Source organism: Pelophylax lessonae, assembly GCF_965119305.1.
Source record: "Pelophylax lessonae genome assembly, chromosome: 5".
Classification (NCBI taxonomy): domain Eukaryota; kingdom Metazoa; phylum Chordata; class Amphibia; order Anura; family Ranidae; genus Pelophylax; species Pelophylax lessonae.
In genome coordinates, this window is record NC_138772.1 from 127,928,206 (window position 1) to 127,955,928 (window position 27,723).

Genomic DNA, 27,723 nt, shown 5'->3' on the forward strand with positions numbered 1-27,723 from the left:
AAAGAATTTTCATATAAAATATTCTTGTCCAAAAATTGTATAATGTAAAATGATGCAAAATGCACAAATCTGGTAATCTTTTACGTTAAATATAATCGTAATGCCTTAGATTACCTTTATCAGCCACCAGGTTATCTGGGTTCAGATATTGTCTCTTCCCTGTACAGAGGGATTGTAAATGTTGGGTATTGTTTTAATAAACAACAAATGGTCATACTTACCTGCTCTGTGTAATGGTTTTGCACAGAGCATCGCCGATTCTCCTCTTCCAGGGTTCCCCACAGGAACTTCTGCCTACTTCTGCCTTTAGGGTACCCCTATAGCAAGGCAAAAAAAAAAAAAAAAAAACTAGAATCACTCACTTCCTTCTCTTGCCCAGGACTACAAGTCCCATGAGACATTGATCCTCACATATTAAAAAGCTCTCAGGCAGTTACTGACATGTATGGACGGTGTACTGAGCTGTATTAGGCTGCACTGTGTATACCCACATGATGGTGTACTGAGCTGTATGTGTTACTGTTTTTTTCTGATATGTAAACAAATGCATTCTGTATGCAGGTCACCCACCTGGCTAACCAAGTAATCGATTATGAAAATAGTCGACAACTATTTTCATAAATCGAATTTGTCGATTAGTTGTTTCAGCCATATAATGATCACAATGGGTCACTTGATCTGCAGTTCCTCCATTCATAAAAACGTCTTGTATTCTTTAGTTCTGCAATTGGACAAGTGGAAATTGTGATCTTGATATGCCCCTGTCCAATTACAAAGCTTTGTATTCTTCAAAAGGAATACAAGAAGTCTTAGGAATGAAGGAACTGCACATCGGGCAACCTGATGTGAAAGCTAACCTACAGGCCCAACTGTCAGTTTCAACACCGAAACTTCAGCGGTGACATCATCGTAACATTTTTGAAGAAAGAAGCAGCAGCCACCAGGAAACCCAGCCACAAGGTACCTTATCCATGCTTCAACTTTAAATAATGTGAACCCCAAGTGTTAAATGTTGTTTGCAATAGCGAATTTCCTCCTGAAAATTGAAGATCGCTGGAAATTATACTTACTCTCTGGTAAGAATTGAATTGAATTGGTTGAATACTTTGAGTCACGAATTGAAAACAGATATGCAGACAAGGAGTTGCCACTTGCAGCATGCTTGTTTTGAATCAGTGACGCAAAAATATTCCAAAAGTATCAGATCCAAACTTGGAACCCGGAGTTTACTCTGTACGGATAATCCCCAGGTTCTTGAGAAATAAACTATCCTAACCATATAGGTCCACACCAGGATGGCATTATGTTGTTATAAAAAAGGACATTCAACTTCACTTCCATCTCAAGTCAAGGTTTTCAGCCTCAACAGACGTTCCTAAACACACAACACATTCTTCCAAGGATAATGAAACTGCTTCTGTCTCTTCTATGCTGCTATGGAGCAAATTAGGGCAAGTTAAGAGTTTCATGGGGCGAGAAGCAACATGACTTTTTTTTCAGCCTACAAAGCTCTTATTATCTAGAGAAACCAGGATTAACACATTAAAGGAAATAAAGCAGACTCAAGAAGAGAAACGTGAAGGGCGGCTATTTAAAGGGGCAGAAGCCACTTAATTCCTCAATTCTCAGATCATACCCGAGAATACTATTTTATTGCGCAGCTCTGCAAAACAATTTTATTGCGCAGCTCTGCAAAACAGCTGTAAAAAAAGTGAAAGCAAAAATAACAGTACAAAACAAAACCCCCATACAGCTGCAGCCTCCAAAACAGGCTCATACACACATGTGGTGTGATCCGTAACCCAAGCAAAGGGCTGCGCTTATCTCCCTGGGAGGGACAGGTGGTCTGTGCAACTGGCCTTTTCAAATCAATGACAGGCTGATGGCTGCACAGATCTTCACACCCATCTCTGTCTGTACTACTGCTAATGCAGTCTGTCTGCCTTCAGAATCATGCATCGGTACTGCGCAGGTATACACACAAGGATGTGCGTAATAAGCCATGCAATCATCAGCCTGTCACTGATTTAACAGGCTGGCTGTACGGACCCCTTGTGCCTCCCATGTCCCTGTGCATGAGTGCTGAGATCTGTGCTCTGTGTGAAGGAGCCCTAACAAAAGCTTATCTGCCCGTTCAGCAGCAGGGCTCTACATCAACTTCTTATAACACCTTATACACTGGTCTTTCTACTTCTTTTCGACGCATTGATATGTGAGTGCTAACACAGTCTACTAAAATGCTGAGCACAATCCTATCCTACACAACATGCACAAGGATAGGCACCACAACACAGCGATACATATTATGTGTGTTACTGTCATGTGGAAGTCTAAATAGGCTAAAACCTTTGTTGAGAATATAGATGCGTCGAAACAGAGCAGCCGAAAATGGTGCCAATAATGACACAGAAAATGCACGCGACTTTACTTTGACTTGACTTTATGGTGTGTTTTTCATCAGACATGTGACCCAAAATCCACATCTAAAATGTACCACAGGTGCATTATTGATGCATTCTTTCTGCGTTTTCAATGCATGTCAAGGTAAGTACATTTTTGTGCAGTTTTTTTAACTGACCAAAAATGCAGCAAGCAGAATTTTAACTCCTGGTTTACACTGGTGCGATGCGGGAAACCCTGCGATTCAGTGCCAGTTCCCGCCTCTCACCTGAATCGCACACTGGTTCACACTGACATCTGCAAACTGCTAAGGGTGGTAATGTAAAGTTAATGAAACCCCCAGATCGGTTTCCAGATTGCAGAGCGAGCTGTCAAATGGCACAGGAATCGAAACGCATAAGTGGGAACACCCATGAGATTCGATTCCAGTGCGGACCAAAAAAAAAGGTCCTGCACAATTTTTGTGCAAATGCGCTGGGATTTCAGCCATACAGTTGTTATGGCTGAATTCACATCGCACAGACAGACATTGCATGTGATCTGCACAGCAATTCCGTGCAAATCACTTACGATGTCTGTGATCGCACAACTGTGAACCCAGCCTTACACCACAATGGTAGTGCAACAGACCAGTGTGAAAACATACATAGAATTTAAAGGGATATATTTTTCTTATGCTTTTCTTGTGCTAAAAGGTGCCAATAACTGCCGACAATAAATTCATAATAATTTAAATTCATGATATTAAATAAAAAGTTGAACATAATACAATTTTATTTAAAAATATATATATAGGTTTTAGAAAATGTTGGTTTCGTTTTTCGGCCAAGTGCATTCTGCATTTTTGGTACCAAAATTTCCCATTCGGTGCACCTCTAGTTGAGAATCTTGTTGGTGATGTGGTTGGGTAATGTTATTACCAAATATTCTGAGAACCAAAAAAAAGTGTCACTAAACCCACTATCAATAAATGGTGTATTACATGCTGTTCATACTCACTGTGAGATTTGTTTTCTGTATTTAGGAAAAACACCTGGGTGATCCTGCTGTTCTCTATCTCCACCTTCTGTCCATGTCCCCAACTTAGCTAGGGATTCTGCAGTTGTGGTGGCAGCTCTACACATGCTCAGTTTGCAGTGAGTTTTTAAGCTGAGCATTTCCTCCCTATCACATCTGAGCAGCCCATGTGACTATAGAGTCACACATGTGGGCGTGTACACAGTGATTGTAAATGACAGACCACTCCCTCCCTCTTCCTCCATGCCCACTAACCAGCTAAACACAATGGGGGTGAGAGATTACATGTAGTTTAATAGAGGCTTCACCTCCCTCTTATTCTAAGGCACAGGCTGGATGGCCTGTGACTAAAAAAAAAAAAAAATTATATATAATATATATATATATATATATATATATATATATATATATATATATATATATATATATATATATATAAATAGTGATATTATTTTTACTCTGTATTCCAAAGGCTGTTTTTTTTGAACATGTGACCTGCAGCAAAGAACTAGAAGATCCTCCTGCCACGGTTTTCTTACAGACAGGCTGCAAGAGAGCTGGGTAATGTGACAGCTGTATATAGATTACTAAAATAAATGACAGTACCATCATCCACATATGGAAATAGAAGGGACACTGTAAATTAAACAGTGCGTGTTTAGTATCACTTTAAGCCTCGGTTCACACAGAATGTGACTTTAAATATCGCAATACTTCAGCGTAATTTCAAAGCCACCAGTTGTGCATTTTCATGTGCCGCTTGCCAACATCTGTGCGACTTCATGCAGGAACCTTTTCAAAATCACTGCAAGTCAGAGTCACACTGATATGAATAGTTCCATAACCAGAAATAGGGTGCGACTTTGATCGGTGAAATCACAACAAGTCGCACCGGTGTGAACGGGGGCTAAGTCATCACACACATAATTTAAATATTACTTATTTTACCAGTATTAGAAGCCCTTTCCAAAGTCTTATTTTTAAGGTAGATAAATGAGGTGAACAGTGTGGAATTCTTCATTAAAATATTTTCTTTAAAACTGTCAGGATTCTGTCAAGCAACGTTACATGTGGTAGAAGCCTCAGATAGAAGCTGTTGATCTCACTCTCCTGGGCTTGCAGAGGAGGGAATTCAATTGCACTGAACCAAAATGGGCTGAGATTCACTTCTGTATTGATATATAGCCAAAGAGCCCTGGCAGAAGCTGCATTGTCTACCGATTCATTCGCAAAGTAGATGCTTTGCCAATGGCAGGTTCTGTGCACTAATTGGTTAGCTCTTCTTTACACAGGACCAACCACACAGCTGTGGCAAAGAATTAGAAGCATTTGCAAACAAAAGACTTATCAAATTTATTTGAGATCTTCTTTAAAGTATAACTAAAAGGCATAACTTTTTTAGTTATAGAGTAGAGGGGGATTAGGGATGTTATTGCTATCTGTGTCCCCCATTAGGAAAAGTCACTCTGTCCTGCTTACCATTATCATTGAAAGTGAAAGAACATTCCAGATTTTTGGGTTGTCCCCAGAACAGTAATTGAGGGGAAATCTTGAAATGGGGGCACTAGTCCTGGTTACAACCAGGGATATTCCTTCTTGTGAGGGATTTCTTCTTACGTCCTGTTTGGGCTATGGGATAAAAAGTGAAGGGAAGTCTCTCCATTAAAAGACATAAATGGAGAAAAAAAAAACAAAGGTTATAGCACTCACTAAAGCTGGCCATGGATGGATAGAATTTTGAAAGAAAATTCTTTAGAAAAGTCTTAAGAAAAGAACATTCAAAAAGGTGTTCAAAAGATTGGGTATGGTTTTTACATTTGATTTTGGAATGAATAGTTTTCCATCCTGTTCCTTTGAAAAATGTTTGTCACTGCAATCGAGAACAAACTTCAATTTGACCCCACTAACAATTAGAAAAGAAAGAAAGAAAAACTAAAAGGATTGTAGCTTATAAGCTATTACAAAAAAAAAAAAAAGCAAGGAGGTAAAAAGCTAATTATGTTAACTAAGTTTGTATTTTAAAAAATGCTCAACTCCAGCCAACACTTTTTATTTTGTGTTTGGGATTGGATGACGCATGCAGGAGATGGGACAAGGGGACAGTGTCTGTGAGATATACCATAATATATGGCTCGGAGACCACTGCCATAGCGTATCCCTAACTTCAGAAATTAGCTTGGGAAACAAACAATGGATTCCTTATTATGACTCATGTTGAGGACACTTACAAATATCTCTTCCACTAGTATCTGGTACCCACTAGACCAGGGGTCCTCAAACTACGGCCCTCCAGAACTACATGTCCCATGAGGCATTGTAAACTCTGACATTCACAGACATGACTAAGCCTGATGGGAATTATAGTTCCTGAACAACTGGAGGGCCGTAGTTTGAAGACCCCTGATCTAGACTCACCCAAATCTACTCCGACAGCCTTTCAACGTGCTTCAGGGGGTGTGTGCAAATGGGAGTGATGTTCAATACTTGGTGGACTTGTCCCAAAATTAAACTCTGTTGGACAAGAATACATACCCCAACATTTTCTGGCATTAATTATCCCAAAAATCCCTGCAGCGCTTTATTAAATGAAGCAATCCCCGAATATCCCCCCGATACCCTCAGACACTTATCTTGTATTGTACATAAACCTGGCTGAAAAAGCAAGAGCTTGGAAATCATCTGTGGAGACTAAAAAACAAAATTTCCTGGATCAAGCTACATGAAAAATTGGCCAGTATCTTAAAAGATAAACAGAAAACATTTGAAAGAATCTGGAAACCTTGGATATATGTTAGGTACAACCTCCCTTCTGAGCTTAGCTCCATGATTTATGTGGCCATGAGGGGTCAGGGAGACTCCAGGCCAAGATGAAGGCTTACTCTCTTCTCTTTTCTTATCCTTTTTTATACTGATTTTCTTTAAGTGTCGGCTCACACTATAGTGACAATAGACATCGCATGTGATTCGCACCGCACTGCTCTGAAAATCACAAGCGAGGTCTGCGCAATGCAAATTCAGTCATACAGATTTGGCTGAATTTGCATCTCCCTCAGACCAAAGTCATGCAGGACCATTTTTTTGGTCTGCAACAGAATCGGATCACATGAGTATTCACACCTATGCAATCTGATTCCTGTCCGAATCGGCAGTTCGCACTGCGATATGCGAAATAATCTGGGGGGTGTCATTAACTTTGTATTGACACTCCCAGCAGTTTGCATATGGCAGTGTGAACTGCCTGTGAGTCGGGTGTGATGCGGGATCCCGCAGTGAATTCACAGGGTTCCCGCATCGCAATGTGAACCGGCACTTACCCTTCTTACTTTCCTTTCTTTCATTGTTACGACAACCTCCTTTTGCTGACCTTGAAACTTCAGATATGTTTACAGCTCCTTACTGGTAATTGTAGGTTATTACTATAGAAACAATGTTACACAGTTTACTTCAAAGGGGATCTTGAGCCTGTGACTCTATTCTGGGCCAGCAGGCCTCTGTTAGACCTGTCTTAGAACTTCCTATGTAGCTAAATGAACAGTCGGGTCTGAGCACCTAGTCTCCACAATTCAGCTCTTTGCTGGCCTTCCATAGCCTGTACACTACTTAAAGGTATTATATATTTTTTTGTTTTAGATAACAAGGTTTCATAGCCGTCAATTCAAAAGACACGCCTGTGCGTTCGCTTTTTTTTATTTATTGGAACAGATTGTTAAAGCGTGAGATTTTCCCCTCACTTTCAGACAGCATAAGAAGTGATAAGAAATCTCTCCAGGGATATCACAGAGAAAAGCAAAAACATCTTCAATAGAGCATGGAAGAAGTAGGATGGTATTGCTGCTGTCCATGTCTTTCTGCCCCACTGGTAACAAATCTCATTCAGGTACTTCCTGGTTTCCAGGCCTAAGCAACTGATCCTAAACACACAAAAATAGGGGAATGATTATGAAAATTCCCAATACCATTGTCTAATGCACCCTATTGGTGTTCTGCCTACTAACCCAGAGGCTGATACCATACATCCCAGGAGCCTCTGGGGGGTAGGAGGGGTTTTCTTAGCTAAGCACACCTTCCTGCTTGCAACCCTGAGCTAAGTGTGGATGGATTCCAGGAAGTAAATGCTACATGGATCATCTGTCCATACTCAAGATAGCCACAACCAGAAATGCCAATGAATGTTTTTCAACAAAATAAAGCATGGTGGCATGAATGGATGGATGGGCGAGTTTGCTTTAAATTTAAAAATGAAATGAAAATTTAAAAATGAAATGAAAATAAGAGTTTTCCATTTGTGGTGCTCAGATGCAGTTAAGTTCCAATTTTATGAAGAAATCCTGAAGCACTGCAAGTGCCATCAGATGCCTTTACCTTTGCACAGATCACGTGATCTACTAACATCATGAACTGAAATCACATGGATCTTCGCTATTTTTCTTCTATGGAGAAAAAGAACAGTTCTGCTGTCCATGGTTTACATGCACACAGGACATTTTTACAGCTGACTTTTTTTTTTCTGCCTCTAACCGCCCCTTCATGTTAGCCTAGGGCAGTGATGGCGAACCTTGGCACCCCGGATGTTTTAAAACTACATTTCCCATGATGCTCAAATACACTGCAGAGTGCATGAGCATCATGGGAAATGTAGTTTCAAAACATCTGGGGTGCCAAGGTTCGCCATCACTGGCCTAGGGGGTTTATTTACTAAAGCTAGAGAGGGCAGAATTAGTCACAATTCTGCAGAGAATCCAATCAGCTTCTAACCTCAGCTTGTTTAAATAAGCTTTAGCAATAAAACCTGGAAGCCGATTGGTTTCTCTGCAGAATTGTGATCAATGTTGCCCTCTCTACCTTAAGTAAATAAAGCCCTATATGTCCATGCACACAAACTTTCAGAGGCATTTGGAGGCATAAGCGTTTAGGGGGCAGTAGAAAAAAAAAATAACAGTCTGTGCATCCAGGAGCAGAGGATGTTGAGCTGTAAAAATGCAAAACGCCAAAAAACGTGGCTAAACGCTGTAACAAGCTGTTAGCCGCGTTTGGCATTTTTTGGACATTTTTACATTATAGGGAGTGTTTTTACTGTAAAAATGCCTAAAAACCCTAACGCCCCTAAACGCTAGCCAAAATTGTGGCTAAAAGCAAGTTTTTACAGCTCAGCATCGCTGGCGTTTTTTTAAACGTCCTGTGTGCATGAGGCTTTAATTATTATTATTATAATAGAGGATTTATATAGCGCCAACAGTTTGCGCATCGCTTTACGATGTGAGGGAAGACAATACAGTTACAATACAATTTAAAACAGGAGGAACTAGAGGGTCCTGCTCGTTAGAGCTTACAATCTAGAATGGTTTACGTTTCTAAGCTTAGAATGAACTATAGAAAGACTCTGTAAATGCCTTGGAATGCTGAAGTCTCCACACACTGGAGGGCCCAAAAAATCTATCACAGCGGTGTCCCTTTAAGACCTTTAATATCAACATGTCAAAAGCCAAACATTAATAAAGAGGCAATTATGCATATCTAAATAGACCACACAGCATACCCTCAACCAAAATTTCACCACCACCACAGCCCTGTGACTTTGAATATGCTTTCTCCCCCATTCCCCACGCCAAATACATTTTAGTTCCTGTTGAGATTTCAGTTCCTGCCTGTGCTCCCCCTCCCACTTCCTGCTCTGACCCTGTATGAACCAAGCACAATATATGCAGGGTGGTAACGCATAGTATGAGAAGGTGTCAGCTGCTCTACAGTCACAATGTAACATAAATGTGTTCATTGCTTATTTTTAGATTTAAGGGACAGGGAAATATATGAATGAATCTTATGTATTGCATGTTGATATATAAATCAATAAGATAACATTTGTTTGAAATAGTTTCAACAGCTCTATATTTTAAAACAACCCTAAACTTTTCTAAGTATTATATGTATTCAAAAGTGGCCACATAACTTAGCCCAAATGTAACTGCAGAAAAATAAGAGCGTACTAAAAAAAGGTCCTCATTCCCATTCCATTCCATAGTCAGAAACATGTGGAAGAAATGTAAAATATGAGGACCCCCGTGTGTTGCAGCTGTGAAGGTTGGAATTGTAAATGTTACATTCATATGGTCTGCTCTTCAGAGTAAACCTAGCAGTTTAAAATAGGTGAAAAAACAAATTTAAACCCGCGCTGCACAATAGTGATAAATTATGGTGATAAACTGTGAAAGTGTGCAGCTGCTGCAAACACTAAGAAAAATCTTAGAATAAATGAATAAAACAAATTTATGCAGCGCTAGCAATAAATTAGTGAAAATATGAAATTATAAAATTATGATAGAACCAATCTATATCATACAAGAAATCATAATATAATGTATCAATCACATTAAGTGCATAAAATAACTGCAATAATTATATAAAGTGCATGATAAACTAAAAAGTTAAGTATAGTTTTCAAGTGAGAAGATTAAAGTGCATAAATAAATAATTTGGTGAAAAAAGTCCTTATTGATGATCCAATAGGTGCCAAAGTGCCAAGTGAATAAAGGTGCTTATAAGGTGAAGGTGCCCTCTTGGTTCCCCACTCACCGGATTGCGATTGTAAAAAAGCCCTTGATATTATTGCACATTTGCCCAGGATCTGATGTGGGGTTCCTCCGATGTGACCTCCAAATTGAAATCGTCTCCGATATCACCTCGGGTCAGGCCCCGCCGGTGCCCACGGCCAAGTTGCGCCCTAGGCGGCTGCCTAGGTCCCCTTACTGGTAGCGCCGGCCCTGGTCCCTGGTTTTGGTGAATGCTGCTGCAGCTTCTTCAAGAGATCACCTAGAAAACATAGCAACGGCATCGGGTGGGCGCCACTCCGGACAGACTACCTCTCCACTCGGGGTGGGGGTGCTGGCGGCCAAGGGGTACGCTGCCACTTAGGCCGAACCAGGTCGTGTGCATCCAGGCGAGGTGTTTCACTCGCGGGCCAGCCCCCGTCCATTGGGGCTCTGTAGTGGCAAGGCCTAGAGCTGGGCTATAACCTGCGCACGCTCGCTGGCCAGGCTTATGGTCTAGGGTCTAGGATATGCAGTCCAAAACCCAGTCCGGCTGTTGATTGCAGTTCTCTAATGAAACATAACTAGCTAAAAAAAAAAATTTAACAAAAGGTTCCCTTTAAAATAAAAAAGACAAGCTAAGACTGAAGTCCCAGCCGGGAAATAGGTCCTACTCCTAAACTAGGCAGAAACAAACTGAATGCTATAGCAAAGTGAGTGGGTGTATGCCTGACCCATAGGCGGGATTAAGATTTTTCCTGCCTGGTGTCCTCCTCCTGTAGGGGGCAGCATAACCCAATGGTTAAGAAGAACATGGAGCTGCGTCTGTCAATGAACGATAAAGAAATAACTTTTAGGCTCCTTTCACATGGGCTTTCCGATCAGGTTGGCCTGTCAGTTTTTTTTAGGCGGACCGGATGGGACGCTCCATTCACCCCTATGGGGCAGCGGATGTCAGCTTCGGCATGTCTGCTGACACCCGCTGCTATCCGATCTGATCCTGTCCGTGAAATCCAGATGGATGGTAACCCTATTTTCCATCCGTCTGGCGGATGGGATCGGATGAAAAAAAAAAAAAAATCAGACAGGCGGTCTGTTTTCATCTGATCTCTCCATAGATGAGAATGGGGCTCTGACTGGTCCGTCTCAGCAAAGTGAGCGGAGACAAAATGGTCATCCGCCTGCTCAGCGGGGATCAACGGATCAATCCCCCGCTGAGCAAAGGGAAGTGCGCCAGGCGGAACCCCCGTGTGAAAGGACCCATTTTTACCTAAGCCAGGGGTGACCTCCTGCTCTGAGATAGTGGGTTGGCAAGCCCAGATCGTGGGTTCCCAACCCAACATCCCAGAGCTAGGGCTGGGCGATAAATCGATTTTTTAGCTGGAAACGATTTTTTTTTTTTAAACTCGAGTTTTTTTTACAATATTTTTTTCCTTGTGCAGCCACCGAACTCCCCAGTAACGGACCTGCGGGGCGGGCGGTGCGTCTGTACAGGCCGGGGCTGCGGCGCGCTGTAATAGATAAAGTCTCCCCGGCCTGGATGTGACGTCAGCTGCCGGGAGAGGAAGCGGGCGGTGCGTCTGTACAGGCCAGGGGCTGTGATAGGATAGGTGCCTATCCTATCACAGCCCCTGGCCTGTACAGACGCACTGCCCGCGTCCTCTCCCGGCAGCTGACGTCACATCCAGGCCGGGGAGACTTTACCTATCACAGCGCGCTTCCGGTGATGGGAGTCTCAAGTGCGCATGCGCACAAGACATTATCTTGGTTTGGTAAACTTATAACACATAGCGGGCAGTTGAATGAGAGGAGGCGGGGCTGAGGTTGGACGGAAGACACCGCCGCGTCATCTGCAGAGCTGAATAGAGGAGGCGGGACGGAGGTGCGGCCGTGTAATAAATGCAGGACTTTAGCGACTCCTTGTTTTATTATCTTTAGCAATTATCGTATTATTTATCCTTAGGATTTCATAACATTTAGTATTTATATAATACAAAATAAGAAATACTAAATGTAATGAAATCCTAAGGATAAATAATACGATAAGTACTAAAGATAATAAAACAGAAGGAGTCGCTTAAGCCCTGCATTTATTACACGGCCGCACCTCCATCCCGCCTCCTCCACCAGCTCTGCATATGTGCCTCCGTCCCTAATGTCTCGATGACGCGGCGGTGTCCTCCGTCGCACCTCAGCCCCGCCTCCTCTCAATCAGCTGTCCGCTCTCTGTTATAATTTTTCCAAAACTCGAAAAATGTCTTCTGCGCATGCGCACGGACGACTCCTATCAGCTGTTTTGTGATGCTCTGTCACCGGAAGTGACGAGGTCCGATTTTTTCACGGGTCCGACAAAATTTTACAACACCGGCCTGTACAGACACACCGCCCGCCCCGCAGCTGACGTCACATCCAGGCCGGGGAGACTGTACCTATCACAGCGCGCCGCAGCCCCGGCCTGTACAGACGCACCGCCCGCCCCGCAGCTGACGTCACATACAGGCCGGGGAGACTGTACCTATCACAGCGCGCCGCAGCCTCCGGCCTGTACAGACGCACCGCCCGCCCCGCAGCTGACGTCACATCCAGGCGCGGCGGTGGTCCGTTACTGGGGAGTTCGGTGGCTGCACAAGGCAGAAAAAAGTATTGTAGAAAAAACTCGAGTTTGAAAAAAAAAAAGTTTAAAAGTCAAACTAAAAAAGGTGGCCGGTTACTGTGGACTCGTTCTCTGGACTGTACCTATCACAGCACAGCCCCTGTACAGACGCACCGCCCGCACATACACACATACAGCGCTTCTTCTCCTCAGTCCTCCCTCCAGACTCTGCAGTCATTTTTTAAGTGCATTGGAAAAAAAAAAAATCGAAAATCGAATCGAAACTCGAATTTTTCTTTAAAAATCGAAGATTTTTTTTTTAGGCAAAATCGCCCAGCCCTACCCAGAGCATCAGTGTGAAGAATGAAGCCAGCGGTAGAGGAAGCATGCGGCAGTGGAGAGCCAATGTGTCACAGGCAGAATAATACCAAATGCACTCCGCCTGGGACAGCAGCAGCCAGCCAGCCAGCCAGCCAGCCATACCCGGCTGGGGGAACAGCAGCAGCCAGCTAGCCATACCCGGCTGGGAGGACAGCAGCAGCCAGCCAGCCAGCCATACCCAGCTAGGGGGAGGACAGCAGCAGCCAGCCAGCAAGCCAGCCATACCCAGCTGGGGGAGGACAGCAGCAGCCAGCCAGCAAGCCAGCCATACCCAGCTGGGGGGAGGACAGCAGCAGCCAGTCCTACCTACAGGAATCCTGAAAAAGAAGTGAAGATCAAGGTCGGTTTTTAATTACAATCAAACATCAATGGGCACATCTGTTCTCTACATTGGTACACTAACTACACTGGGCTGCTTTCAAACTGATCTGCAGGTGCAGTGCAGTTCACCTTCAGGTTACCTGCACTGAGCCATAGGCTTCTGTTATTACCAGCGGGTGTGGTGTGCTTTCAGAAAGTGCACCACACCTACAAGATATAACCGAAGTCAATGGTAAAGTGCAGTTAGTGCCAGTTCACACTTCTGCGATGCGGGAACGCTGCGAATATGCAGCGTGTTCCCGCATCGCATCCGCAGATCTGGCAGTTCACACAGCCATATGCGTTACGCAGGGGGTGTCAATTAAAAGTTAACGACACCCCCCGTTGCGATCGCATATCGCAGTGTGAACTGACAGAATCGGATCGCACAAGTATGAACCACTGTGCGATCCGATTCTACTGCAGGTCAAAAAAAGCCTCCTCTGCGTGTTTGGTGCGGATACAGTGTGAATTCAGCCATACAAAGTGTATGGCTGAACTCGCATCCGCACATCAGAACGCATGTAATTTGGAGCAGTGGGCTCCGAATTACATGCGATCTCCGCAAACGTGGAAGTGTGAACCGGCACTTAACCTGCAAGAAAGCCAAAAGGTGCACTGCGCATAGAGTACAGCAGGCTCTGTCTTCGTCTGCTTTGCATATGCGGAGTGGACACAAACCTGTCATCTACCTGCTCCGCAATCAGGTAACAAGTAGCTTAAGTGGCCCTCGCTCTTCAAAAAGTTGGCCACTGACCTAACTCCTCATGTCCCCAGCAGCTAGCAATCTCCTCTCCTTTCTGGCACTCTAGGTTGTAAGTGGGCCCTCTGTGTCCTCATGTACAATACAAGGACATTGGCCCTGCATTGTACTTGCTGACATCATAGTACCTGTGACTGACGGAGCACCTTAGAGAAGAGGCTGTGGGAGCCAACTGCAGAGCATGGAGGAAGCCTGTGTGAGCAAGGGATTAAGAAAAAGTACTTTCCTGGTACCCCCGGCATAAAAAGGAAGCCAATGTGTTAAAAAAAAATTATATATATTTTCCTTTTTAGAATTTATATTATATATATATATATATATATATATATATATATATATATATATATATATATATATATATATATATATATAAAAAATCATTCGAAAAAAGGAAAAGTTAAAAAAAAAAAAATGTATATTTATTATATATATATATATATATATATATATATATATATATATATATATATATATATATATATATATATATATATATATATATATATAATATCTTAAATAAGTACTGTTATCAGTCAGTGTCCCTGATCACCACCACATCAGTTATATGGTGACACTGTACTGCACAGGTAACAGTATGTAAAAAAAAAAAAAATACATTTTTTTTTTAAATCTCTTAATTTTACAAAAAATTGTGACCAAAAAAAAAAAAAAATTACAAACTTCAAAAAAACTTGCAAATCCTCTTACAAAGTACCTTGGACTGTGTACTTCCAAAAAAGGGCTCATTTCGGAGACCTTTGTACTGTCCTGGCATTTTCAGGGCTGTAGACTTTTCTACAGATTCAAATAATAAAACCTTGATTTGGGTTATTTTCACCAAAGAAATGTAGCAGCATTCATTTTGGCCTAAATTTATGAAGAAAGATTATTTGAAAAATGTTATAACAAAAAATAAAAAACCCAGCGGTGATTAAATACCACCAAAAGAAAGCTCTATTTGTGTTAAAAAAAAAAAAAAATGATAAAAATGTCATATGCATACAGTGTTGCATGACAGCGCAATTGTCATTCAAATTGCAGCAGCTGGAAGCTGAAAATTGGCCTGGGCAGGAAGGGGGTAAAAACAATATCCAATTTATATTTTTTAATAAATCCCCACTCTATTAAAATTTGAACATCTCAATAATTCTGACATTGTAAATTCACATGTGGTTTAATGTACATCATGGTAGTATTTGCAGTGTATGTAAACAACTCAATTAAACAGTACGTCTCTTTTGTGTAACGCCTGCTGTTTTCCACACCCAGATGAGCCAGTTACAAAGAAAAGCACAGCTAATTGAATATAAAGAGACCTTGGCAATGAATGAGTTGAGAATAACTGATGTCATGTGCAATGTCAAAGCACTAAATAAATGGAGAACAGGAACTGCTGAGCAGAAGGAGAGGAGGGTCTATAAACAGTTGATTTAAAGCAGCCGTTGATGTTCTGGAAAATGAGAAGATATCTCCCACTTGCTGCAAGAAACAAGCTCTCTGCACTATGCCGCCATAGTAAGGTGTCATGCTTTAAGATTCTATTCCCTGAAGATCCTTCTAAATAAAGACCAAAGGTCTTCTCAATGTCCTTTAAAACATTATTTGGCATTCAGCCCACTCTTGCTTCATTTTCACATCCCGCTATGCAAAAAAAGCAAACACCCCCTGCACTGTTCAGTAAACAATAAAAATGTTCCAGGGACCCTATGATGTGCCAAATATACCTACCTTGTGAGCTTACATATAAACACAAACGTTTTTAGTTTTGACTATGGCTGCAAGTTTAATTATCGGAATAAAATATTCACAATCCTTTAGAAGCCAAAATCCAAAAAGTCCAGGTAAATGTATGCATAGCTGGCAAAGCAAGCCAAATCATTTACACATGCAGGTAAGAGACACAAAACACACATTGCTCCAATCCTAAAACTTAAAAAAAAAACACAAATTTCAAAATTTCCCAAACCAAAGTCAAAATAATATGTATGCTGAGAAGATTCTGTGATAAGTGATATGCGACTCCTGTGTAAGTGCCAGAGGCAACTGAAATTATGAGTCAGCCAGGGGGGGCGAAATGATGCATTAACCAGTTCTGGACCGGAAGGATTTGCCCCCTTAATGACCAGGCCATTATCTGCTATTCGGCACTGCGTTACTTTAAATACGACACTGTACTGAAATAAAATTGATGTCCTTTCTTTCCCACAAATAGAGCTTTCTATTGGTAGTATTTGATCACCTGTGCAATTTTTGTTTTTTGGGCTATAAACAAAAAAAAAAAAGAAGAGCGACAATTCTGAAAAAAAAAAATATTTTTCACATTCTGCTATTTAACATTCCCAAAAAAAAAAAAAAAAACATTTTTTCATCCTTTTAGGCAAATTTGTATTCTGCTACATATTTTTGGTAAAAAAAAAAAAAAAAAAAAAAAAAAAAAAAAAAAAAAAAAAAAAAAAAAATCGCAATAAGCGTATTTTGATTGGTTTTCGCGTCTACAAACTAGGGGAAAGATTTGTTATTTTTTTTTTTCTTCTACAAATGGCGGCATTTTTATCGGGACTATGACATTGCGGAGGACAGATCGGATCCCTAACTGACATTTTTGACACTTTTGGGGGGATAGGTGACATTACTACAGTAATCCGTGCTTAAAATATGCACTGTTACTGTAATAAGGACAGTGGCAAAGAAGAGGTTAAAACAGTAGTGATCAAAGAGTTAAGTGAGAGCCTAGGGGAGTGTTTTCTAACTGTATGGGGGATGGGCTTGTGAAATGACCATAGAGACCTGTGATCCTATATAGAAGGATCACAGGCGCTCTGTGACCATTTCAGAGAGAAGAATGGTCAGCTGTGTTTACAACAGCTGACCGTCCTCTCTCAGCGGGGATCGATCGTGGGTGCTCAGCGGCAATCATGCCCGCCAGTCCCGTGGATCGATATCCCGCTGCCTTGCACCACTCACGCGACTGACGTAGCCCTACGTTGTTTCACGCAGACGGGCGGTCAGCAAGGGGTTAAAGTATCTATAACCAGAACTTTTTTCTAGTTTGGGATGGGTTTAGGAAAGTTCGAACTCCTGTAAGGTTTTAGGCTCTGTTCACACTAGTGCGACTCCAAATGTGATTTTGAGTGTGACTTTACACTCTCTGGCACTCAAGTCACAAGAAAGCTGTATCAAAGTAGTGCAGGAACCTTTTCAAAGTCACTGTGACTTTAAGTTGCATAGATTGAAACAGGTGCCACGGAAATCAAAGGGCTGTGACTTGTTATGCGAGTTTATGTCAAAAGTCCCATGACAAGTAATACTAGTGTGAACAGAGCCTTACTGCTATCTGAGGCCATGTGACAGAGATGCCCCTCACTTCCTGTTCTGGTGACAGCTTTTTATTTCCCAAAACAGCAAGGAAAAATTTGCAAAAAAAGGGATACAGACAACACTATAAAACTGAAAGGTTTTATCAGAACCCTCAAATCAAAAGTGCCCATTTTTAAGGCTTATTTGCAAGTAAGTGGCCATAAAAACTGTATGGGGGCCTGGGTACTGCCCTGTGGGACATGTATCAATGCCAATTTTTTTTTTTTTAACATTTTTTTTTTTTTTAGGAGCAGTGATTTTAAAGATGCTTAAAAGTGCAACAATAAAAATGAAAAATTTCTATAAATACAGTGCCTGGGGATCCCTTAGTCTGCCTGTAAATTGGAGCTTCTGTACCATGGATAGAACCTGCTGCAGCAAAACTTACATTTCGAAAGAAAAAAAAAAAAGAAAAAGTCAAATCACATTTAAACTGACTCTCGGTTTCAATTGCCAACACCTGGCTATTGAACAAAAAAGAAAGGAAAAAGCGAACAGAGTGGGCACAACCAAGCGACCCCCCTTCTGAACCATACAATGCTCCATGCCCTCAACATGGTGACAAGGTGCTTTGGGCTGGAGAGCAAAGCCCCCCTGCCCCAAAGCACCCACCCCCCATGTTGAGGGCATGGGGGTTCAGAAGGGGGGGGGCGCTTGCTCGTCTCCCCCCCCCCCCATCTTTTCTGATTTTCCAGGCTGCATGCTCGGATAAGGGTCTAATATGGATTTGGGGGGGACCCTGTACCATATTTAAAAAATAATTTTAGAATGGGGTTCCACTTAAAAATCATATCAGACCCAAAGGGTCCGCTATGGATGGACGGGCAGATGGGGCGTTTTTCTTTATTTTTTTTTAATATCTGGGTGCCGGCATTTGAAACCAAGAGTCAATTTAAATGTGATTGGACTCATTTTTCTTTAGAAATGTCAGTTTTGCTGCAGCATGTTCAGTAATAATCACTGCTCCGGAAAAAACTCTTTTTTCAAACTTCTTTTGCATTGATACATGTCCACCAGGGCAGTACCCGAGCCCCCATACCCTTTATATAGCCAACAACGCATAGTTATCGCAAGCTTTGTCCAGTTCTTAGTTACCCCATGCATTTATTTCTTGCCTTTTGTGAACTCCCTTTAATGACTTTTAATGCGGTATTTAACAAATGTTTTTAGTGAATTAACATTTGCATTATTGCACGTGTTAAGTGGTCACGTGACCGTCATAACAGATGCGATAACCTATAGTGAACTGTGCCCAATATGCAAAACTTACCTGAAAACGAAGCCTTCCAGCGATGCGTTGTCACTGCTGGAGGCCGTTTCCATCATTACCCAGGTCTTCTTTCTGGGTTTGCGGACTCCGACTGTGCGAGTGGCCCGGAGCCTCGATGATGACATGAGCCGCCATTTGCAGCACAGGACTTCTTCAAAGCACTTGCGCTGGTGACATCCCCAGCTGCATGTTCAGTAAGTGTCTCCTAAACGGTGAACGTTAAGGAGATATTTACAGTACCTATAGGCTATTCTTCTTATAGGCTTACCTTACCTATAGGTAAAAGTCAGAGATGGGAGTGTACTCCCACTTTAACTGCACTAAAAAAAAAAAAATTGGCAAAGAAAAGAAGTACAAAGGTTCTGAAATACGACTAATCAAGCAGTTAAAGCAGAACTTCACCCAAGAGGGGACCTTCTGCTTGTTTTTATCCTCCAGCCCCCCCCCCCCCCACACACACACACACTGCCACATTTGGGGGGGTACCTGGTTTTGACAGGTAACGGCTCCCACTTCCGGTCAGATGCGCATCAACATTCTGACCTGGAAGTTCAGCTTCCCTCCTTCCCCCACAGCCTGTACAAATCACAGGTCCCAGAACACTGTGGGACCATTCACAAAGCACAGCGCGGCTCATGCGGTAGAAAACCGCAAGCCTACACTGCCAGTTTACCTTACTTTTGATTCCAGTGCCTTCACCCAAAGTCTATTGAAGAATCGGCTCAGGTGAAGACATCACTGGATCCCTGGACAGGTAAGTGTCCTTATATTAAAAGTCAGCAGCTACAATGAATGTAGATGCAGAGTTTCTTCTGTAAGATGTTCTGCTATATTTTGGAGAGTTGCATCATACTGGATACTTTGATGCACTTAAATATTATTCTAGGTACATAACAATTTCTAAGGCTATTAGTGCACAATTTGACAGCAATGATAAATACAATGGAAAACAATAATCTTAAAAAAACTGAAGGCCAGGGCATTTCTTGGCATTACTAAAAATACCCAATTTTCCTCAATTTTACTTTCCATCAGGGTAAAGATTATATTATATTATATTAAAAATAACACATAGCAGAGACAATGCAAGCACTCCAGAGAAAATATCATGCTTTCTGTTCTGTACAAAGTTTGTAACATTCTAATGAAAATCAATCTTCTCTACTATAAATCTTGCAGCGTGAAAGAAGAAGTCTTTTTAATGATGATGTCTTAAGTTAAATACCAACAGTCTCCAAACCTAAAGTTTAAAATAAATATTTAGAAGAAGAACCAACACACACAAATATTTGTTTTCCTTATAAAAGGGGATCCACAAAGTCTAGATGAGTCATTATGACTTGCATTATAAACTCTGTGAATGCTCTCCATCCCCTCATTATATTTATTGTTTTGCAACTGCATCCAAATTAAAGTGATGGAGTTAAATTACAAGGTTTTGAAATGTTCCCGTCAGCCCACCCTCCCAAGTACCGTCACACAGAAAACTACACAACATCTCTAAACATCAGGATGACTACCTAGGTAGTATCATCCTACATGCACCAACATGCAACGCTCCCACCACTGTCTGTAACGGTGGCACGAAACACATTCAATGTGCTACCTCATGGAGACTATCCATTCACCCGTCTGAGTCTTGTACCGTGTATAGCATTTTATCACAACACATTCAAATATTATTCTACTTTATACATCTAGTGACAACCGGTTCTGTTATAAAATCCCAAAATTTTAAATCTCTAGAATGAAATGCAAAAATGTGAGGGCCCTACCTGGCAGGGTAAAGGATATCGAGAAGGGGGGGGAGGGGGAATAGACACAAGGAGGAGAAAGAATTTACAATCAAAAGAATATGAGAGAGGCGAATCATGAAGATCAAGAGTCTGAATTTGAAGGGACAGGTGGGACATGAGACACAAGGAGCAAAAAGCTTACAATCTCATAGGGCAAGAAAGTGAAGCTTCAGACCCGGTTCACACTCATGCGAGTGCCGGGTTCGCATGTAATGTCGGAGCGCACTGCTCCGACATTACATGCGATCAGCTGTGCGGTGCGAGTTTAGCCATACAGTTTGTATGGCTAAATTCGCATCGCACCCGGTGCAAACACGCACAGGAGGCATTTTTGCAGCCGCATCAGGATCGGATCGCACAGCGGTTCACACTTGTGCGATCCCATCCTGTGCGAACTGCACGATCGCACTGCGATATGCGATCAAACTGGGGGTGTCGTTAAGATTACATTGACACCCCCAGCGTATCGCATATGGCAGTGTGAACTGCCGGGGGTGCGTGTGCGATGCGGGAAAAGGCTGCGAATTCGCAGCCTTCCCGCATCGCAATAGTGTGACCCGAGCCTCAAAAGCAAGGTCCAATTCTGTGCAAATCACCAGCCACATTCAATTAGAAATCAGTCTTCTTATATTCATGATACAAGAACCAGATTCTAACAAAATATATGTTGATAAAAAGTCACAACTGTCAATTTTCAAGACTTTTTCTTTTCCAATGTGTTAAATTAGAGTCAAGAATATTTTAAAGCTTAAAAGAGAAAAAAAAAAAAAAAAAAAAAAAAAAAAAACATACATTCATATTTTCATCTATTGAAACTGCATACTTTACAGCTTCCTTTTAAACTGTGCCTTTAAAAAAAACACACACACACACGGGTTTGTTTCCAGGCTCTGGGTGTATGTAATCTGAGCCTGGAATGGATGCAGTATCTAGACTATAGACAAAATATGTGTGTACATTTCACAACTATTTCATAACCTCATTGTTCTGATATTTACATTATTCATCTACCAGTTCTACATAACTAGAGGGAAAAAAGTAGGCATTTTATTAGTCACATACACATGCTCCAATTTGAACCTATGGTAATTGCCAAAGAAAATGACATAAGAAATAGGCAAGGTGAATACATCACAGTTAAAAAACAAACCACAGGTAGTGACATTTCAGTTGTCCAATATGCTAAACATAAGGATCCAAAACAAATACAGTAACTGCTTTTTTGGACAAGAAATAAAAAAAATAAAAAAATAAATAAAAAAGCCCTACTATGAACACTTTCACAGAGAAACTACATAAAGTACCCATAAATTAGGGTTAGAGAAGAGCAAGGGTCTCCAAACTTCTAAAACAAAGGGCCAATTTACTGCCCTTTAAACTTTAGGGGGTAGACTATTGCCAGTGGGAGTAGAAAATACCCTGGCATCAGTGGGAGTGAACAAAGCCATATGCTTGGTGGTCAGTGGGATTAAAATAATGACATCATTGGTGTCAGTGGGGGGAATAGTGCCCCATCATTGGTGTCAGTGGAAGGCATAGTGCCCCATTATTGGTGTCAGTGGAAGGCATAGTGCCCCATCATTGGTGTCAGAGGAAGGAATAGTGCCCCATTATTGGTGTCAGTGGAAGGCATAGTGCCCCATCATTGGTGTCAGTGGAAGGCATAGTGCCCCATCATTGGTGTCAGAGGAAGGAATAGTGCCCCATCATTGGTGTCAGAGGAAGGAATAGTGCCCCATCATTGGTGTCAGAGGAAGGAATAGTGCCCCATCATTGGTGTCAGAGGAAGGAATAGTGCCCCATCATTGGTGTCAGAGGAAGGAATAGTGCCTAGTATCAGTGAAAGGAACAGTGCCCCAAGGTCTGTAAAAAGGCAAGTAAAAGGCCAAATGCAGGCCGCAGTTTGGAGACCACTGGAGTAGTGCATAAGCACAGGAAAAAATCAACAGCTTCATATATTTTTGCCTTTCCGGTTCATGCACAGTGAGCTTAAATAAACGCTACTTCTTTTGGCAGAAAAACAAAAAAAAAAAAAAAAAAAAAAAACAAAACAAAATGCTCATATTGAGCTTTTTTTTGTACAGCCACTTAATAGCGTTTAGAAGACTTTAGGTTAGTCCAAAAAGGCAAAAAAAAGGCAAAAAAAAAAAAAAAAGTGTTGTTGGGTCAACAATGTGACAAATATATATATATATATATATATATATATATACATACATACATACACACACACACACACAATGTATGATGCTTTGAACATTTACAACTACTTTATAAGTCTCAAAAAATGAAGATATTGCAAAAAAAAAGTGTAAATACTTGCAGGACGTTGTGTGTGTCACTATGGGGTTTAAAAAAAGAAAAAAAAAATGCTGCCACAAAGTCATATGTGTAGCCCTTGACTAAAGAAGTCAACGCCTCTATCAAGTATGGCAGACAAGGATGTTGCAGTGAAAAGGGCTGACCACATGAGATAGACAAAACAGATAATATCTGGATCTGCAGTTTCAAAACACTCAGGGAAAAAGTGAAAAAAAAAAAAAAAACGTTGTGGTTGACTGAACCACCAGAATTAAAATAAGGGGGGAAATGAAGGGTATGGTGTGCCATGGTAGTAGCACTTGTGAGCCGGAAAGAAGGAAAAATTATTCTACAAACAATAAGGGGTGGAGAAATCCGACCAAAACAACACATAAAATGTTCTAAACCGTCAAGTGCACATTATGTGCTTCTGTAGTGTACAACAATGCATTTAGTATAAGCTTCTATTGGACGATCGGCAAACATGGCCCCCATCGCCGAATTCCTATTACGTATTTACAGCACAAGAGCAATCTGTTTCTGGCCATGTTAACGATTCATATATCCATACAGTAATGCCTTATTTCCTTCCTAAATTAAGGGGCACTTCTAATGTATATGACAGTCACTCCAAGTTATTTCCACTAGAGTGCAGCTCGTAAGCATTAACCCTTCACCGTCTCCTGGGCTTGCAATGTGTTGTTCAAGATCTATTATATAACAAGAGGGTTCATCGCAATACTGCATACGCATGAGGATCCCTCAGCTCGGAATTAAAACAAGGTAACTAGCACATATTAAAAAAAATAAATAAAAAGGGTTGTATTTTTCCCAAAAATCAGACCCATTATCTGAACCGATTTAGAAAAACACAAACCTACTCCTTATTACATCCGCACAGCAATAGAATTGCCATTAAAAGTCACCATAAAGACCTCACATCTGTATACAGACCCAAAACTTGTTTTATTTTAGCGGGAATCTCTTAATTATGGCTAGTAAAATGAGTGACCAATAAAAAATGTTTTTCAGCTGCAAAACAAAACATTTACTTTAGATGGGCAAAGCAAGGAGTAGGGGGGGGGGGGGGGGTAAAACATTATATAAAAAAACAGAAGGCAAATAAAATACAAATAAAAAAAATGTGGAAACACAACAGCAAATACAAGCGAGTATTGTTCATCTCTAGCTGTAAGATGAGACTTGCTCTAAGTAGTCCTAACTTCATGCCACCAGAGTGAATCACATCTTTAAGCAGCAAAGCTGTAGGCAAGTCATTGTGATAGTAGTCGGTTTCCTAGCTGTCAGTGCTATGTGACAGCCTCCTAGGTCAGGGACACATGCTCCCCAACCATCAGACCATGACCACACACCAACACACAAAGAAACCATTTTCATTGTCACTCTACATGACATACTTTATTTCCACCCACAGTTCAGGACGAGCCTTCCAGATCTACCCCCATCTTCTTCATGGGCCAAGCTCAACACAATTCTGCTTGGACCCAGAAGAAGGTAGGTACAGAAAAATGAGCCCTTATGGTCAACACATAGATCACAGTCTGACCATACAATCTCCTTTAGATTTACCAATATTATGTAATATGAGGACCTGTCTAACATATATAATCCATTTGTATGCAGTCAGGCAGGCCCTGGTACATCTAAAGGAAACCGTACAATCAGATTGTAATGTTCAAATAAAAAATGATCTCTCATGCACAGAAAGTAAATGTAATGTACAAGATTCAGCTGTCCTGCTACAAGTGCACTGGTATTATATGGGGGGGGATTAGAACCCCAGTCAGGTCTTTGCCCCCCTCATACAAATAATAGTCCCTCTCTAATTATCACCAGCAATGAAAGTGAATCCAACAAATGGAGTGGCCAACAGAACAGGAAGAGAGGGGAAATCTTCAAATGTTCCAAAAAAAAAACTAAAAAGGCAAACTCACATCCACAAAACAGGAGATGAAGGGAAATATCCTTACAGAAACTCAAAGGATATATATGTTTTTTTTTTTTGTTAAAGACATCGGTTTTAGCCCTCTCCTACTTGCTCTCTCTCATATATATATATATATATATATATATATATATATATATATATATATATATATATATATATATATATATATATATATATATAGTATGAAGTTTAGCCATCTATATACTGTATGTACTTTAAGCATATTTCCACTTTCGCACCCACTTTATATTTGTTAATGTTCCCATTCACACAGCAGAACTAAAAAGAAAACAAAAACTATTGTTGCTTACTTTAAAAACAAAGTCAGACTTCTATGTAATCATAGACCTGGGAAGGTATGCGTGTGTATAAAGAAAAAATAAAAAATAAACAAACATACACACATAAATATATATCTGTGTGTGTGTGTTTTTTTTTTTATATCCCCAGGAAGGGCCCCTGGTGTCACCTGCTAGGCTCCTATGCAGAAGGGGCCCCTGGTGTCACCTGCTAGGCTCCTATGCAGAAGGGGCCCCTGGTGTCACCTGCTAGGACCCTATGCAGAAGGGGCCCCTGGTGTCACCTGCTAGGACCCTATGCAGAAGGGGCCCGTCATGTCCCCTGCGAGGCTCCTATGCAGAAGGGGCCCCTGGTGTCACCTGTGAGGCTCCTATGCAGAAGGGGCCCCTGGTGTCACCTGTGAGGCTCCTATGCAGAAGGGGCCCCCTGGTGTCACCTGTGAGGCTCCTATGCAGAAGGGGCCCCTGGTGTCACCTGTGAGGCTCCTATGCAGAAGGGGTTCCTTGTGTCACCTGTGAGGCTCCTATGCAGAAGGGGCCCCCTGGTGTCACCTGTGAGGCTCCTATGCAGAAGGGGCCCCTCGTGTCAACTGTGAGGCTCCTATGTGGATGTGTCCCCTCGTGTCACCTGTGAGGCTCCTATGCAGAAGTGTCCCCTCATGTCACCTTTGAGGCTCCTATGCAGAAGGGGCCCCCTGGTGTCACCTGTGAGTCTCCTATGCAGAAGGGGCCCCTGGTGTCACCTGTGAGGCTGCTATGCAGAAGGGGCCCCCTGGTGTCACCTGTGAGGCTCCTATGCAGAAGGGGTCCCCCGGTGTCACCTGTGAGGCTCCTATGTGGAAGTGTCCCCTGGTGTCACCTGTGAGTTTCCTATGCAGAAGGGGCCCCTGGTGTCACCTGTGAGTCTCCTATGCAGAAGGGGCCCCTGGTGTCACCTGTGAGGCTCCTATGTGGAAGGGGCCCCCTGGTGTCACCTGTGAGTCTCCTATGCAGAAGGGGCCCCCTGGTGTCACCTGTGAGGCTGCTATGTGGAAGTGTCCCCTGTGAGTCTCCTATGCAGAAGGGGCCCCCTGGTGTCACCTGTGAGTCTCTTATGCAGAAGGGGCCCCTGGTGTCACCTGTGAGTCTTTTATGCTGAAGGGGCCCCCTGGTGTCACCTGTGAGTCTTTTATGCAGAAGGGGCCCCTGGTGTCACCTGTGAGTCTCCTATGCAGAAGGGGCCCCTGGTGTCACCTGCGAGTCTCCTATGTGGAAGTGTCCCCTGTGGGGCCCCTGGTGTCACCTGTGAGGCTCCTATGTGGAAGTGTCCCCTGGTGTCACCTGTGAGTTTCCTATGCAGAAGGGGCCCCTGGTGTCACCTGTGAGTCTCCTATGCAGAAGGGGCCCCTGGTGTCACCTGTGAGGCTCCTATGTGGAAGGGGCCCCCTGGTGTCACCTGTGAGTCTCCTATGCAGAAGGGGTCCCCTGGTGTCACCTGTGAGTCTCCTATGTGGAAGGGGCCCCCTGGTGTCACCTGTGAGGCTGCTATGTGGAAGTGTCCCCTGTGGGGCCCCTGTGAGTCTCCTATGCAGAAGGGGCCCCCTGGTGTCACCTGTGAGTCTCTTATGCAGAAGGGGTCCCCTGGTGTCACCTGTGAGTCTCCTATGCAGAAGGGGCCCCTGGTGTCACCTGCGAGTCTCCTATGTGGAAGTGTCCCCTGTGGGGCCCCTGGTGTCACCTGTGAGGCTCCTATGTGGAAGTGTCCCCTGTGGGGCCCCTGTGAAGGGGGGTCGGTGACTTACGCCTTCTGGACGGGTTTTCTCCTCTTCCTGCTGGCGTACATGATGTTGCTGTTCATCCTCCTCTCCTCACTCCTCTCCTCACTTCGTTCGTCCAGCTCTGAAAATCCTCCTAAATATTTAATGTTTTTCTTCTTTCCTCCTCCTCGCCTTCCAGGCCAACAAGGCTTTTAAAGCTAAAAGAATTAATCCGGAAAGGAGCGGCCAGCGGAGAAGGTCCGGCTCCGGTCAGTACATGGGGGGCGGCGGGCTGGTAGGGTGTAGCTGAGGTGGAGGTGTTGAGAGAAGCCGTGACTGTGGTGGTGGCATTAGATACGAGTCCTGCCCAGCGCTCCTCTGTCCCCCTGCCTCAACTCTTCTTCACTAGTGCGAGTCCAGCCACCAACAGACTCCAACAGCGCAGTGCGCAGGCGCGGCCCACACTTCCCGGCCCCGCCCACAACTGTGCTACGCATGTGCGGACGGCCCCCTGTCACCGGTAATTGCGGGGGACGTAAGAATGTTCAGCGCCTGCGCAAAGAGGTGTGCGCGCTCCCATTTTGTGTTGTGAAGGAGTGTAGGCGGAGCGGAGGGAGGATGGGGAGTGAGGGGCGGGGAAGGGAGAGAAGCTCTGTGTGTATGCAGAGTCTGATATACCGGGATACGGTTCTTCTGGCTGTGACTGTAGAGTGCAATGGATCTATGAGTTACAACTGTCATCACTAGCAGATTGTACTGTCCTCAAACTACCCCACCCCCCGATGGAGGTCTCAGGGAGTCGGCTCTTAGTTCCCCTCTGTCCTCCTAGAATTTTCGTCACATCATGTCCTTAGCACTGCAGTCAAGCCATCAGACAGTTCCAAATTAGTGGTCATGCTTTTAGACAAGTTTTTTTTGTGTTGCAAATTGTAGACGGAAACATTATTTGACACAATA

At 42.7% G+C, this 27,723-nt stretch overlaps 1 protein-coding gene across 2 annotated transcripts in view; it reads right to left on the bottom strand.

Moving 5' to 3' along the window:
• The window catches only part of AHR (aryl hydrocarbon receptor), a 214,296-nt gene extending 187,067 nt beyond the window's left edge, over window positions 1-27,229 (bottom strand). Inside the window, exon 1 of one of the 2 annotated variants that reach the window (XM_082258401.1) lies at window positions 26,812-27,229. In XM_082258401.1, coding sequence (XP_082114527.1) covers window positions 26,812-26,867 — 56 coding nt within the window. In that variant the 5' untranslated portion in view covers window positions 26,868-27,229. The remainder of the gene's footprint in view (window positions 1-26,811) is intronic. The other variant, XM_082258400.1, reaches the window with a different exon arrangement.
• Window positions 27,230-27,723: the final 494 nt, after the last annotated feature.